The 13223-nt window shown below is 55.9% G+C and overlaps 2 protein-coding genes across 2 annotated transcripts in view; one reads left to right on the forward strand and one right to left on the reverse strand.

Moving 5' to 3' along the window:
- Window positions 1–1269: 1269 nt before the first annotated feature.
- On the forward strand, window positions 1270–7022 carry ATP4B (ATPase H+/K+ transporting subunit beta). The gene is made up of 7 exons (XM_021696025.2): window positions 1270–1382; window positions 1964–2092; window positions 4192–4305; window positions 4447–4646; window positions 5607–5663; window positions 6251–6349; window positions 6860–7022. Exons 1-7 carry the CDS (start codon window positions 1271–1273, stop codon window positions 7019–7021), a joined length of 873 nt encoding a protein of 290 aa, XP_021551700.1. The 5' UTR covers window position 1270; the 3' UTR covers window position 7022.
- A 1425-nt stretch (window positions 7023–8447) lies between these two features.
- TFDP1 (transcription factor Dp-1) overlaps window positions 8448–13223 on the reverse strand; it is a 41372-nt gene continuing 36596 nt past the window's right edge. The window contains exon 11 of the mRNA XM_021695945.1: window positions 8448–9698. Within this exon, the coding sequence (XP_021551620.1) occupies window positions 9551–9698 (148 nt within the window). The 3' untranslated portion in view covers window positions 8448–9550. The remainder of the gene's footprint in view (window positions 9699–13223) is intronic.

Raw genomic sequence — 13223 nt, forward strand, 5'->3', positions numbered from 1 at the left:
GTTTTGCTAAAAAACTAAATCATCCTAAGGAAAATAAGGCAGAACAATTACAAGAGCATTTTTCATTATTCTTCTTCATGGGCCCGCTACATAAACTGCCAAGGTCTCTTGATTCTGGCCATTCATCAAGATGGTCTGCAGGGTTGGGGCGCCTGGGTGGCTCAGTTGGTTAAGCGACTGCCTTCGGCTCAGGTCATGATCCTGGAGTCCCGGGATCGAGTCCCACATCGGGCTCCCTGCTCAGCAGGGAGTCTGCTTCTCCCTCTGACCCTCCTCTCTCTCATGCTCTCTGTCTCTCATTCTCTCTCTCGCAAATAAATAAAATCTTAAAAAAAAAAAAAAAAAGATGGTCTGCAGGGCTTGCAGCTGTCTGGGCACTCAGGCCATCTGGCAGGTCAGCTCCCTTAGAAACTTGGTGGTGGGACAGGTGTCAGAGAATCCAAGGCACCCAGCAGACGCGGAGGTGCTGCCAGGCCAAGCGTGCCCCGCCTGGACACTGCTGGGGTCCTAAAGCCACCCACACAGCTCACCAGGAGCCCCTGGGCCCAGTGGCTCTCCACTGGGTCAGAACTGCATGTCAGCAAGATGCCAGGGACTGGCGTGCTTTCAATTTTTAGAAAGTACCTCTAGACTGTACGTGAGTTCCTCATAGACACAAAGTAGTCATAAAGGGCCCCAGCCACACCCCAACAACAGATCTCAGAGGACAGCACCATCCACTAAGCATCAGAAGTGATGGGAGGTGAAGATGGGAACCCTCTGAACCCTCTCGTCTAGAACAGAGCCTCTGGCCCCTTTAGCATGTGGCCCTGTCTTCACTGTCAGACATGTTCCCCAGCAAGTGATAACCGGCAGGAACGAGAGTGGCGGGAGCCCCCTGGGTCGCCACCCCCATCAGCTCAGACCAGGACCATCTCGGGCACCGTGCCAGGGTCGGACCCACCCTGCACTCCTCACATCTTTGCCCCTGACGGAAGTGAAAGGAGCAGAGCTGAGGAACTGCTGCTCCTGCACCAAAGTCCTCCTTGCTCGGTATCAGGACAGACAAGGACATGGCCAAGGGCAGCCCGAGCGGAGGGGAGGGAGGCGACAAGGGGGGAGGCATCTGATAGCCGCTGTTTGGATAGCAAGGTGTGATCAACAACGCCTTGGTGCTTTCCCTGGAGCCTGTCTCCACAGTGCCTCTGACCTCCGGGGGAGGAGACTATAAAACCCAGAGGCCACCCTTCTCCTCTCGGGCTGGCTGTGGGCAGCACCCCCATTCTGCAGGATGGCAGCGCTGCAGGAGAAAAAGTCATGCAGCCAGCGGATGGAGGAATTCCAGCACTATTGCTGGAACCCAGACACGGGGCAGATGCTGGGCCGCACACTGTCCCGGTGGGGTACGTGCCCGGTGGGGGACGGCGGGGGACGGCAGGGGAAGAGGGGGCAGCGGGGGACGGCAGGGGACGGCGGGGGACGGCAAGGACGGGGACGGTGGGGACGGCGAGGGATGGGGGGTGGGGAGGCGGCGGGGACGGCAGGGGCAGCAGGGAGGCGCCGCTCTGAGGACATGCACAGGACCACCCACCAGCAGTCCAGGCGCCCAGGACCCAGGCCCTGCCAGGGCTTCTGGCCAGGCCACACCTCCCTCACCAGATGACCCCAAAAGCCCATTTTGGCTCTAATGGCCACTGACAGCAGATGCCTACGAAGTGGGAACATCAGAGGGGCAGCCCCAAAGGTTCAGCCCTAGATTTGACAAGAGCATTTTTAAAGCTATGTTCCTAAAACTTACGATTTTTACAGACTTTTAAGTTAAGGGGTATGGAGCATCTCTTGGGTGATGAGAACATTCTGGAACTTGACAGAAGTGATGGTTGCATTCTGCAAACACCACCGAGTCCCTCCCTAAGACGGTGAAACAGTGAGCCTCGCGCGGGGTCCCGCAGGTCGGCTGCGTCTCACCTGCCTCTCCCCACAGTGTGGATCAGCCTGTATTACGCGGCTTTCTACGTGGTGATGACCGGAGTCTTCGCTCTGTGCATTTACACGCTGATGTGTACGCTCGACCCCTACACGCCCGACTACCAAGACCAGCTTAAGTCACCAGGTAACGGGGCCGGGGCTCGCGCCTGGACACCAGGACCCCATGCGTCGGGGCAATGCCGGGTCCCTGCAGAACAAAGCCCAGAGAGGCAGCCTGAGGGGCCGTTCCCGCTGGCAGCCCCAGGGTCCTGAAGGGGCACACCAGGTGTGGACAGCCCCTCACCCTCTTTTGAGGACGGTGGCCCCAGATTATGGTCTGACTTAGGGTTAGTCTTAATTATTAAAACAGATTTAGTAATAGAGCCAGTCTTGACCTCACTTACCTTATATGCTGGGAAACACACAGGGAACACGTCTGGGAGGACGTTCGAGCCAGCAGGGAGATGAGGAACAGAGGGTCTGTGGGAAGGAAAGGGCTTCTGCTTTCCACTGGACATCCCTGAGCACAGTGGGAGGATCACTTCTGTAACCACACGTCCTCAGAGCAGTTTTCTCTAAGAGCAGCTTGTCTCTCGTCCCGTTTGAGGGTCGGCACCGAGAGGAGAGGTCACCGGTAACAACAGGACCCAGGGCCTGAGACGGAGAGGCAGCACCTCCTCGGTCCTGGGGACGGCGGCCTACCCCAGCTGCCTGCACAAAGCAAACAAGGGCAGGAGGGAGCTGGGGTGGAGGAAGGGACAGAGGAATCAGGGAGGAAAACACACTCTCCGGCACGGTTACTCAGAACGGTTATCACCCACACGTCCTCAATACTTTCCAAGGAAGCCATAACCGCAGAGATGCCCAACAGCAGCCCCACACTTCCCCAGGAGAGGAAAGGAAAATGCAAGTCTCTGAGACGGGGGGCTCAGACACTGGGGCCGGGCGGGTGTGTTTCCTCAGGCAGGTCCAGCTCTTCTGCCGGGGTCTTCAGTGAACACCCTGATCACTGATCACAACACCCAAGTGCTTTACTGGGTGTCATTTTTAGAGCCAACCAACAGATAGCCATGGAGGTTTCAATGTAGTTTCAGAGCAGAACACAGTCCATCACAAATCTCAGGATGCAACCACCCTATAATCTGTCCACAACCCAGTGGGTGGAAGGGGCGGGGGAGGCCGGAAGATGGCGACAGCCGCCACTGACGCGGATGAGCAAGCCCTGAGACCACGGGAAGCAGCTGTAGAACACACACGGAGTGGGCACTCGTGACGGGTACCCACTTTCTCCCCTGGGTCAAATCCCCTCGAGGTCTTTATTTTTAAACCACATACAGCTGTGACTTCGACAGCATCCATGAAACAAGAGAATACTAGCTCACTTATTTAAAAAGTCACATCAACGGGTCTGGCTTCGTAAACTGCGGAACATTCACACGGCAAAACACGACGGTATTTGTGGACGGAAGGAGGTGAGTCAGCGTGACGATGATGTGCTTGATGACAACGGCATTGGAAAACGGAAGAATCAGGGGCGCCTGGGTGGCTCAGTCGTTAAGCGCCTGCCTTCGGCTCAGGTCATGATCCCAGGGTCCTGGGATCGAGCCCCGTGTCGGGCTCCCTGCTCGGTGGGGAGCCTGCTTCTCCCTCTCCCACTCCCCCTGCTTGTGTTCCCTCTCTCGCTGTGTCTCTGTCAAATAAATGAATAAAATCTTAAAAAAAGAAAAAAAGAAAGGAAAAAGAAAAAGGAAGAGTCAAGTAGGACCTGAGTGGTAGGATTCCATTTATCTAATTGATGACACGGGTTTGCGCATCTTTGTGTGAACAGAAGTGAGGATGCCCACCAGACATGCAGCTGTTCTGACTCCACACGTGTGCGTCTTTTCTTGTACAATTAACACGTTGTCCGATTGCTTTCGGACTTGACCAAAACCAGTAAAGAGCTTTCAAATATGCATTCAAACACAACTTCATTTAGCAACGCGGTCCTGACTGGCTGCCGGTGCGGCCCCCCGGGTGGGCGGGTTCCCGCTGAGCTGGTGCTCCCTGCCCCAAAGAACACCTGGCCACAGCCTCCTCACCCAGGGGCCCTCGAGGACCCAGGCCCAGGAGGGACCACAGCATCCCACGCTTGGCCGCCGGGCCGGGCCAGCCCTGCACGCAACCCACCTCCACAGCAAGCAGCTGGGATGTGGCCAACACTTTGGGGGGAACGGAATAAGATGTGTCGTGCTCTCTCTCCAGGGGTGACCTTGAGGCCGGATGTCTACGGGGAGAAAGGCCTGGACATCTCCTACAACGTCTCTGACAACAGGACCTGGGTGGGCCTCGTGCACACGCTCCATGACTTCTTGGCAGGTGACGTTTAACACGCTTCCCGCCTCTTCTTCCCTCTCCTAAGACAATTTCATGGAGGGCCGTGGGCTTCACCACCCTCCCGCCAGCCCCAGGTGGCTGTGGTTGGAGGTCGGCACCCACAGGCGCAGTCTGTCCCGGCAGGCTACTCGCCAGCGTCCCAGGAGGACAGCATCAACTGCACCTCTGAGAAGTACTTCTTCCAGGAAAGCTTCCAGGCCCCAAACCACACCAAGTTCTCCTGCAAGTTCATGGCAGACATGCTGCAAAACTGCTCAGGCCTGACGGACCCCAACTTCGGCTTCGCGGAAGGAAAGCCGTGCTTTATCATTAAGATGAACAGGGTGAGTGCGGAGGAGCTGCAGACCCCTGACCCAGCCGTGGCCTGGAGGGGCCAGGGTGCCTGGTCCTCGTGTGACCCCATGCATCCCTGTGCAGGGGTCTGGGCTGGCAGGGCCGAGACACACACCGCAGCCCCTCCTACCCTGCACCTTTGCTCAGCATGCACCTGTCATGTTGGCTCAGGAGCTGACCTCTCCCCAAATACAACCTGAGCACAGCTCAGACACAGCCCTGACTTCATGCTCTGCAGCACCTGGACACTGAGCAGCACAGTCCGGGCTGCTCAGGGCGGCCATGTGCACACAAAAGCTTGACAGCAGCCGGGCTGTCAGGTGCCACGAGGACAGCTGGGAACCATCCCAAGCAGAGGTTCTCACTCTGGGCCAGGGACCCTCTGCTGGGCACGAGGGAGACTGAACAGGCCAATGCAAGCAAACCACAGGAGGGCATGGTCCATCCAGCCTTGGGGTGCGGGGCAGGGGGACATCCCACTGGAGGCCAAGGAGGGCAAGAGGCTGGGGGGATCTCTGCTCCGTGTTGGCCAGCAAGCGTGCAGCACTAAGAAGCTTCCTTCCCGAGAGCCCTAGGGAAGCCACACATCTGTGAATGGCACACACTCCTGGGTCCCCGCGGGGTCTCGACCCTGCCTGGCGGGGGGGGAGCCGTGCACACCAGGGCAGGTGTGTGGGGAGGGCGCCAGGCACAAGCAGGCACACACCAGGGCCGGGACCCAAGAGGCCAAGAGAGCGTGACGTGGGAGCAGCAAGGTGGGCACCGCGGAGCGCCAGAGAGGGGCGGCCACGGCTCGGAGCCTCCCGTCCAGCCCTGCCACGTGCCGGCAGCCAAGACCATGTGGGGCGGGGCTCTGGCTCTGAAGGAGGTGCCGGCCGGACCCCCAGCTTGGACGGGCCGCTCACGCACGCAGCCAGGGGGAGAGCTACCAGGACGCCCTCTCCTTGCAGATCGTGAACTTCCTCCCCAGCAACAGCACGGCGCCCGGAGTGGACTGCACCTTCCTGGTGAGTGCATGGCCGCACCACAGCCGCTCCCCCTAAGTCCCCCTCACGGCCACACGAACCATCACTTAGAGCAGCTTTACCGCAGGGAGCAAAAACCTAGGAAGAAGAACTGTTATCTCTCCACTGTTCTGCTTCAAGGAGCATCGGGGACAGTGTATCACTAACACCCTTCCACGTATTTGGTGGCAATTTGGAAAAACCTGCTAAGAGCTGGCATGAATTTCTCAAAACCAGTTTTAAATCATAACACCAAAAAATCCAATGTGTCTTCATGGCCTATTTTCTAACGCTTTGTTTTCCGGACCGAAGGCTCCCTGCTGTTAGCAGCAGCGCCCACCCCCCAGAGCCCACCTCGCCGTGGGGTGAGGCTCTGCCTCGTTCTGTGTCCTTCTGCGCCGCTCGACCGCACGTGTGGGCTGACTTGAGCCTTTAACAGACACAAAGGGCCCCCCATCTGTGCTCGGACAAGCCCCAGCTGTCCACGGGGCAATCCGCACACATGCGGACACAGGCAGACACGCACAGACACGCGCCCGCGCTCCCAGACGCCGCCTCACACAAGCCGTGGTCTCCCCGCTCGCCCCCAGGACCAGCACAAGGATGCCCGGCCCCTGCAGGTGGAGTACTACCCGCCCAACGGCACCTTCAGCCTCCACTACTTCCCCTACTACGGGAAGAAAGCGCAGGTAGGTTTGCTTCTCGTTCCCCAGCCGCAGAATCGTCTCAAATTTAGCAATGACTGGCAAAAGGAAAGCCCTCAACATTTCAGTTACACAGATGAAACAACGGTGACTGTGTAGCCCTCTGGGTGTTTCCCCACCTGAAAACACACAGCTCTCCTGCAAAACACAAATATCAAGCCCAATGCTTTCACTTTCCCAGAGTTTCCCAAATCCTTTCAGACAACCATATACCCATTTTAAAGCACATCCTCCAAATCTCTGTTTTCCTGTTTTCATACTAATTTTCATCAAATATAATTTGAACTCGAATTTGTCACTGGTGCTATCTCCCTACCCCAGACCGGCTCTCCTCGTTCCTCACGGAGAGAGGGAGCGCCCGCACGCGGCCAAGCGTGTGCACGACAGCTGTGGGTGGGCCAGGCAGGTGGGCCGACCGTCTCTGAGCCGGCCGACTGGTCCCGGCCGCACAGTCTCTGACGCTCTCCTCCCCCCATCTTCTCACACGTGCCCCAGCCCCACTACCACAACCCTCTGGTCGCCGCGAAGCTTCTCAACGTCCCCAGAAACACGGAAGTTCTCATCGTGTGCAAGATCCTGGCAGACCACGTGACGTTCGACAACCCCCACGACCCCTTCGAAGGGAAAGTGGAGTTCAAGCTCAACATTCAGCAGTAGACGGGGGGCCGGCCTGCCCCGCGGGCCCCGCCGACCGCAGACCCAGCTGCCGTTGCTCCCCGCCAGACCTCGCAACGCTCTGCGGCCAGCCCGGGAACGGCAGGCAGGAACCTGCGCCCCCAGCGCTTAGCGCAGAGTCAGCGGCCTCTCACTAAATCCTTCCTGCTCTTTGACCCTGAATCTGTAGCTATGATAACGACGCTGGACCAACGTGATAACCCCGAGGCAACAGCGACCCGACTAACAAGACCCTAAAGATCGTTCCAGGCCAACTTCACATTCCTCACTATACCTTCGTTTTTCTAACATCGATGAACTCCCGGTACCCACATCAACGTGAAGACTGCTCACGCTCTCAGAGAACACTGAGTTACGAGAACGGGCATTCTGAAAGTTTGCTCTTAAAGAACGGAATTCCTAAACTGTAAAAATAAAACATTAAAGTCATTCTTATTCTATGTAAAACAATCATGTCTTTTCTGATAAGGGGAAAATACAACAACAAAATCACGCTCTTTAAAAATCTTCTGAAAGTTTCATACCCCCGTCAGGGAAATTCAGACGAGGCTGGAGCGGGGCTGCCCCCGAGAACTCGCGCAGCTGCAGGAGGTGAGCGGGTGAGGCGTGAGGGCATCACGCATGGGGTGGGGTCCAAGCCCCAGAGGAAGCCACAGATACGAGCCCGCCCTCCAACACCCAGGGACAGACGGGCAGATCACTCCAGCCCCTGTGCAAAATCCCGGAATGAGAGCATTCTGATCAAACAAACCTGCTCTCCCGGAGCATCCCCTCCAGCCCGGCCACCGTGAGACCTAGTGACCTGATCCCACACAAGCACCAGCACAACGTTGCCGCCCGCAGAGCGACACACAGCTGAGGGTGGGAAACCTCAGACCCCCGAGGATAGGCAGAGTCACACCCCCGGGAGCCAGCTGCCTGCCCGCGTCACCTCAATGGGTCCTGCAGGGAGGCCGCCTCAGGCCTGCGGGCACACAGTGGCCAGTGAGCAGCAGAACTCGCCGGCCGCCATCGCTGGCCCCCCGCCCTCCAGTTCCTGCTGCCCTAAGGACAGTGAGTCACAAGTGGCAAGAAAGGACCAGCCGTCACTTCTCCACGGCACAGCGGACGCCCCTCCGAGGCCTACTGTCTCCCACGTTCATACGACACTGTGCTGTCCTTTCTTACCTTACAACCTTACTCCTGAAAGTCAAACCCCCGGAATCAGTCTCAACCCCAGGGCTCAGGAGGAAGGTGGGGGCCGCTGTCCGCGGGGCGGGCACGGGAGGGCAGGAGCGCTTTGGCGTGGCCACCGGGCCCCCCTCTGGCCTGGCAACCACCCCTCGCTCAGCGAGAAGCAAGACTGACACAGAAGATAAAGTAACTTGTGGACAAGAATCCTGAATTAGAGGAACACAGAGCTTGTTTAAAATGCCCATGCGCGTTTTATTAATAAAAACTAACAGTGCCAAGTTAAACAAGTCAAACAATTAAAGTCTCTTTATATTCCATAAAATATTACAGAAAAGTTTATTTGTGTTTCAATAAAAAGACTATTGTTTAGAACAGGCAGCTGACAGCAACTGTGCGGTTAATGGTTCTTTGTGAATAAATTTTAAAAGGGACTACTGCCTGTCCTGAAATTCCTTTTTCTTTTTATAAAAAAAGAACTATTAAAAATGATTGACAAATTCTGAGTTAAAAAACTGTTAGAACATTCTCTCTATTTAATGTCAACTTCATCATAGATTACAAGAAGATGCTCACGAAACAAAGACGACGTTTGTTTCCGTTCGTGTCCTCAGATGACAGACGTGTGGGCCTGTAAACACGGACACGAGAGTCCACGCCCGCCTGTGAGAAATCAGGCGGACCCCCACGAGCACGCGCGCCCGAGCCTTCCACCGCTCTCACGGCTGCACCGGCACGGCAGGAAATTCGACCAAACAAAACAAAAACAAGAACTTCGCAATCTGCTGCAACATAGAGAAAAAAGAAGTATAAACTCGATGGAATCACACAGTCAATATAATTTAAGGGAAAATAAAGTCACGATACAGTTAATGGCGCTGGACGCTGAAGAGTAGAGCCCGCCACTCGCCGGGCCCCGGACGCCCCGAGACGCGACGGCATCGGAGGGGGCCGCTCGCCCCCAGCAGCTGCACCGCTCCCGACACGCGGCGGACACGCGGTGCCCAGGCGCACAACCGAGCACTCGGGCGGCAGGGACGGAGCGCCCCTGCTCCGGCGCACGCAGCAAGGAGGGAGCAAGTGAACTCTGAACGAGAAACAGACGTGAAAACTAAATCCCAGACAGTGGAGAAAGGCCCTGTGTCGCCGCTGACGTGGAAGCGCACCACAGCTCACCCGAGACCCCGCGGAACACAGCCCTCGCCTGCGGGCCGGAGCCGCACGCAAGGCCGGGCCACAGCTCACGGCCAGCGCCCAGGAAGGAGGCCGAAAGGAAAGAGACGGCCACGGCAGAAGCAGTCTCTCCCGACGCAGACCGCGAGGGCGGGCCGCGGGCGGGCGTCAGTCCTCCTCCTCGTTCTCATTGAAGTCGTCGTCCTCCTCCTCGTCCTCCCCGACGTAGGACACGGGGGTCTCCACCCGGGAGCCGCTGTACTGGGACCCACTGGAGCTCGTGGCCAGCATGCCGTCCGCACCATTGGTCAGGTCACTGTGAGGACGAGGCGAGACAGGGCGGTCAGGCAGAGTGGGGAGCCCCACGCCTGCACCAGCGACCCCAGCACTCCGCCTGAGCCCAGCCTCCACGACACAGAACAACTGAAACAAGGCAACGCCAGCAGCCACGGGGTCGGGGACTACGTCACACACACAACCCCACGTGCTCAAGCTGCAAAACCACAGCTCCTTCTTCCAGGCCTTGTACTTGGGACGCCCTTGATCTCCAAGGGGGGGGGCAGGTTAGGAAAAGGGGCCCCAGGAAAGGACAGAGGACCCTCCAAAGCAAGGCTCCCCAGATAGCAGTGCATGGGAGGTGCCCAGCGAGGTACATACGCATGTGTATGCACATGTATGCACGTGCTGGGTCTGTGCTGTGTGCACACGTGTGCAAGTGCTGTGTCTGGCTGTGTGCACACGTGTACAAGTGCTGTGTCTGGTTGTGTGCACACGTGTGCAAGTGCTGTGTCTGGTTGTGTGCACACATGTGCACGTGCTGGGTCTGTGCTGTGTGTGCACACATGTGCACGTGCTGTATGTGTGTGGCTGTGTGCACATGTGTGCACGTGCTGTGTGGTTGTGTGTGTTCACATGTATGCACTGCTGGGTCTGTGGTGTGTGTGCACACATGTGCACGTGCTGTATGTGTGGTGTGTGTGCACATGTATGCACGTGCTGGGTCTGTGCTGTGTGTGCACACGTGTGCACGTGCTGTGTGGTTGTGTGTGTGCGCATGTATGCACTGCTGGGTCTGTGGTGTGTGTGCACACGTGTGCACGTGCTGTGTGGTTGTGTGTGTGCACATGTATGCACTGTTGGGTCTGGTGTATGTGCACACGTGTGCATGTGCTGTATGTGTGTGGTTGTGTGTGTGCGCATGTATGCACTGCTGGGTCTGTGGTGTGTGTGCACACATGTGCACCTGCTGTATGTGTGTGGCTGTGCATGCGCATGCAGGTGTTGGGTGTGTGCGTGTGACTGATGCGTGATGCTGTCATGCATGTGTCAATGACACCCAGGCCCCACCCTCAGCTCCTCTGGCCCCAGGGCAGAGCTCAGGAAACTTGAGCTGAGACAGGTGAGCCTCACACAGCTGCTCTGCAACCTGCACTCCAAAGACCCCACAGCTGTCTACCGTCTGGCGAAATGGCACTTGCTGAAAGGCTGTGGGGCTGGCAGGGTGGAGCCCATGGGCACAGGGAGGCGGAGCTGCAGGACGGGGTGCTGTTGGGAAGCAGGCCGCTCCGCCCTACACTCTGTCTTCAGACGGGTGTCTGGAACCCGTCTACGCTGCCACTGTGCCCCTGGGAGTCTCGACAGGGGACATCTAACCATCTCCATCACGCCTGCAGGGGGCCTACTAGCATCTGAGCCCCAAGGTGCCGCTAACAGCTCACAAGGCACATGGCAGCGCGCTCGAGAGAGTCATCTGGCCCCAAATGTCAACAGCGCCTCAGGCAAGGCCATGGCCTAGAACAGAGAGATTCTAAAAGCCGGGATCCTGAGGAAAAACTTCTGGGTTCAGCCACCTCCCAGCACCTGGCAGAGTGGGTCAGACACCGTCTTGGGGCACCGGCAGGTGACAGCCCATACCCACAAGATGCACACGTCCGCCCCGATGTATAATCTGCTCAGATGGTTGTCATCAAAACTCATTGTGATTTCGTAGTATTTGAGCAGCAAGAAAATGTATCCTAAGAAACAACAGATACTAAAGGGATACCAGTCTAGAATTTAAAGCTCAACAGAGATCCTCCAGATTCGAGCCAGACACTTCCCACAAGCACACAGGGGTTCGGGGTCACCCCAGGAGAAGCCCCACGCTCAGCATCCTCTCTGCTACTCAACTGGAAGGCCTCCAGCCGCCTGCCTCAACATGACAGGACACAGAAGGACAGAACTACCCAGGAGACACTGCTGTTCTAGACTCGAAAAAGAGGGGGTTTGGGGCGTGGGCTGACTCACGAGCACGGCTCTCATCGGGCAACACAGAGGGGAGCCCCCAGTGTACGGCACCCACCCCTACCACAGGCCAGAGCTGGGGCGCCAAGAAACGCTTTTCTTTACACACAACCCTACGCGTATGTTTTCTACTAGTATTTAGTAACATCATACGATAAAAACTATTAAACGTTAGGCTCTTTGACAAAGGAACTTCACATCTGTGAAATCCAGCCCAGCAAAAAAGGCAGAAAGGGTAAAAAAATTTAGCCATAAAGCTGCTTCAAATTGCATCTTTTCCTATACGCAGGAACAACCTAACTTCCCAAGAAATTATTGTGCCTTCATAAAATAATGCCAGTTTCTACACTGGTTTTTTTTCTGAAATGGTAGTGAATTTACCTGCCTTGTTATAAACCTGATGCAAGTCTCCAAAACTCGAATCAATACCCAAATCCTGTCTCTTGGAATAACCAGTGCTCAGCATCCCAAAGACTGACCTCCACACACACACACACACAGCAGGAGGGTTACAGTTAAAAACTGGGCTCATCTCCGCCCAAACCTGACCCGGGCCAGACACCCCACAAAGGACTTCAGTGACGACCCCGTGGCCAGTCCATCTCACGGTGCAGGCCGGGAGCCTCACCCGAGTCACAGAACCCTGGAGTGCAAGACGGCCACAGAGCACCGCATCACCCTTTTGCAGATCAATGCATTTTGTTGAATCTACAGACTACTAATCTACCTCTTATTTCAAGGAATTAAACATCTATTAATATCTAAAACTGATAAGGTAATATATATAACATATAATATGACGTGAAAGTTAATAAAACCATTGTTTTGTCAATACTTAATACAGAAATTATCTTACACTAATCTTTAAAAAACTAAGAGAAATACCCAGGGACGATATAATTCTGCTTTGGGAGATAGCTAGGTCAAAGGCTAATATGTTTTGATTTAAATAATAAAACTTCAGAAACACAGAAAAAATACATACAATAAATAGTAAAGTGAAAAGAGGGGGCGCCTGGCCAGTCGGTGAAGCATCTGCCTTCGGCTCAGATCATGATCCCAGGGTCCTGGGATCGAGCCCCGCAGGGGATCTGCTTCTCCCTCTCCCTCTGCCGCTCCCCTCTCCCCAGCTCGTGCTCTCTCTCTTGCTTAAATAAAATCTTAAAAAAAAAACACCAAAATTTTATGTACAGTGTGACCTCAAGTGTGTTCACCTCAAGTGCGTTAAGCAGAAGTAGGAAACACAGATGGAGAAACTCCCCATCCCTCAGGCTACCTGCAAGGGGGCTCAGGCAGTCTGGGTCCCACCGCACCGCATGCTACTTTTTAAAAAATAAAAGTCATGGGGCGCCTGGGTGGCTCAGTCGGTTAGGCGACTGCCTTCGGCTCAGGCCATGATCCTGGAGTCCCGGGATCGAGTCCCGCGTCGGGCTCCCTGCTCGGCGGGGAGTCTGCTTCTCCCTCTGACCCTCCCCCCTCTCATGTGCTCTCTCTCATTCTCTCTCTCTCAAATAAATAAATAAATCTTTAAAAAAAAAAAAAGAAATAGTATCCCTTC

Source organism: Neomonachus schauinslandi, chromosome 3 (genome assembly GCF_002201575.2).
Source record: "Neomonachus schauinslandi chromosome 3, ASM220157v2, whole genome shotgun sequence".
Classification (NCBI taxonomy): Eukaryota; Metazoa; Chordata; class Mammalia; order Carnivora; family Phocidae; genus Neomonachus; species Neomonachus schauinslandi.

Coding starts and splice junctions, on each gene's coding strand:
- ATP4B (XM_021696025.2), top strand. CDS start 1,271: ATGGCAGCGCTGCAGGAGAAAAAGTCATGCAGCCAGCGGATGGAGGAA. Junction 4,306..4,446: donor GCTCCATGACTTCTTGGCAG/GTGACGTTTAAC, acceptor CTGTCCCGGCAG/GCTACTCGCCAGCGTCCCAG. Junction 5,664..6,250: donor GAGTGGACTGCACCTTCCTG/GTGAGTGCATGG, acceptor GCTCGCCCCCAG/GACCAGCACAAGGATGCCCG.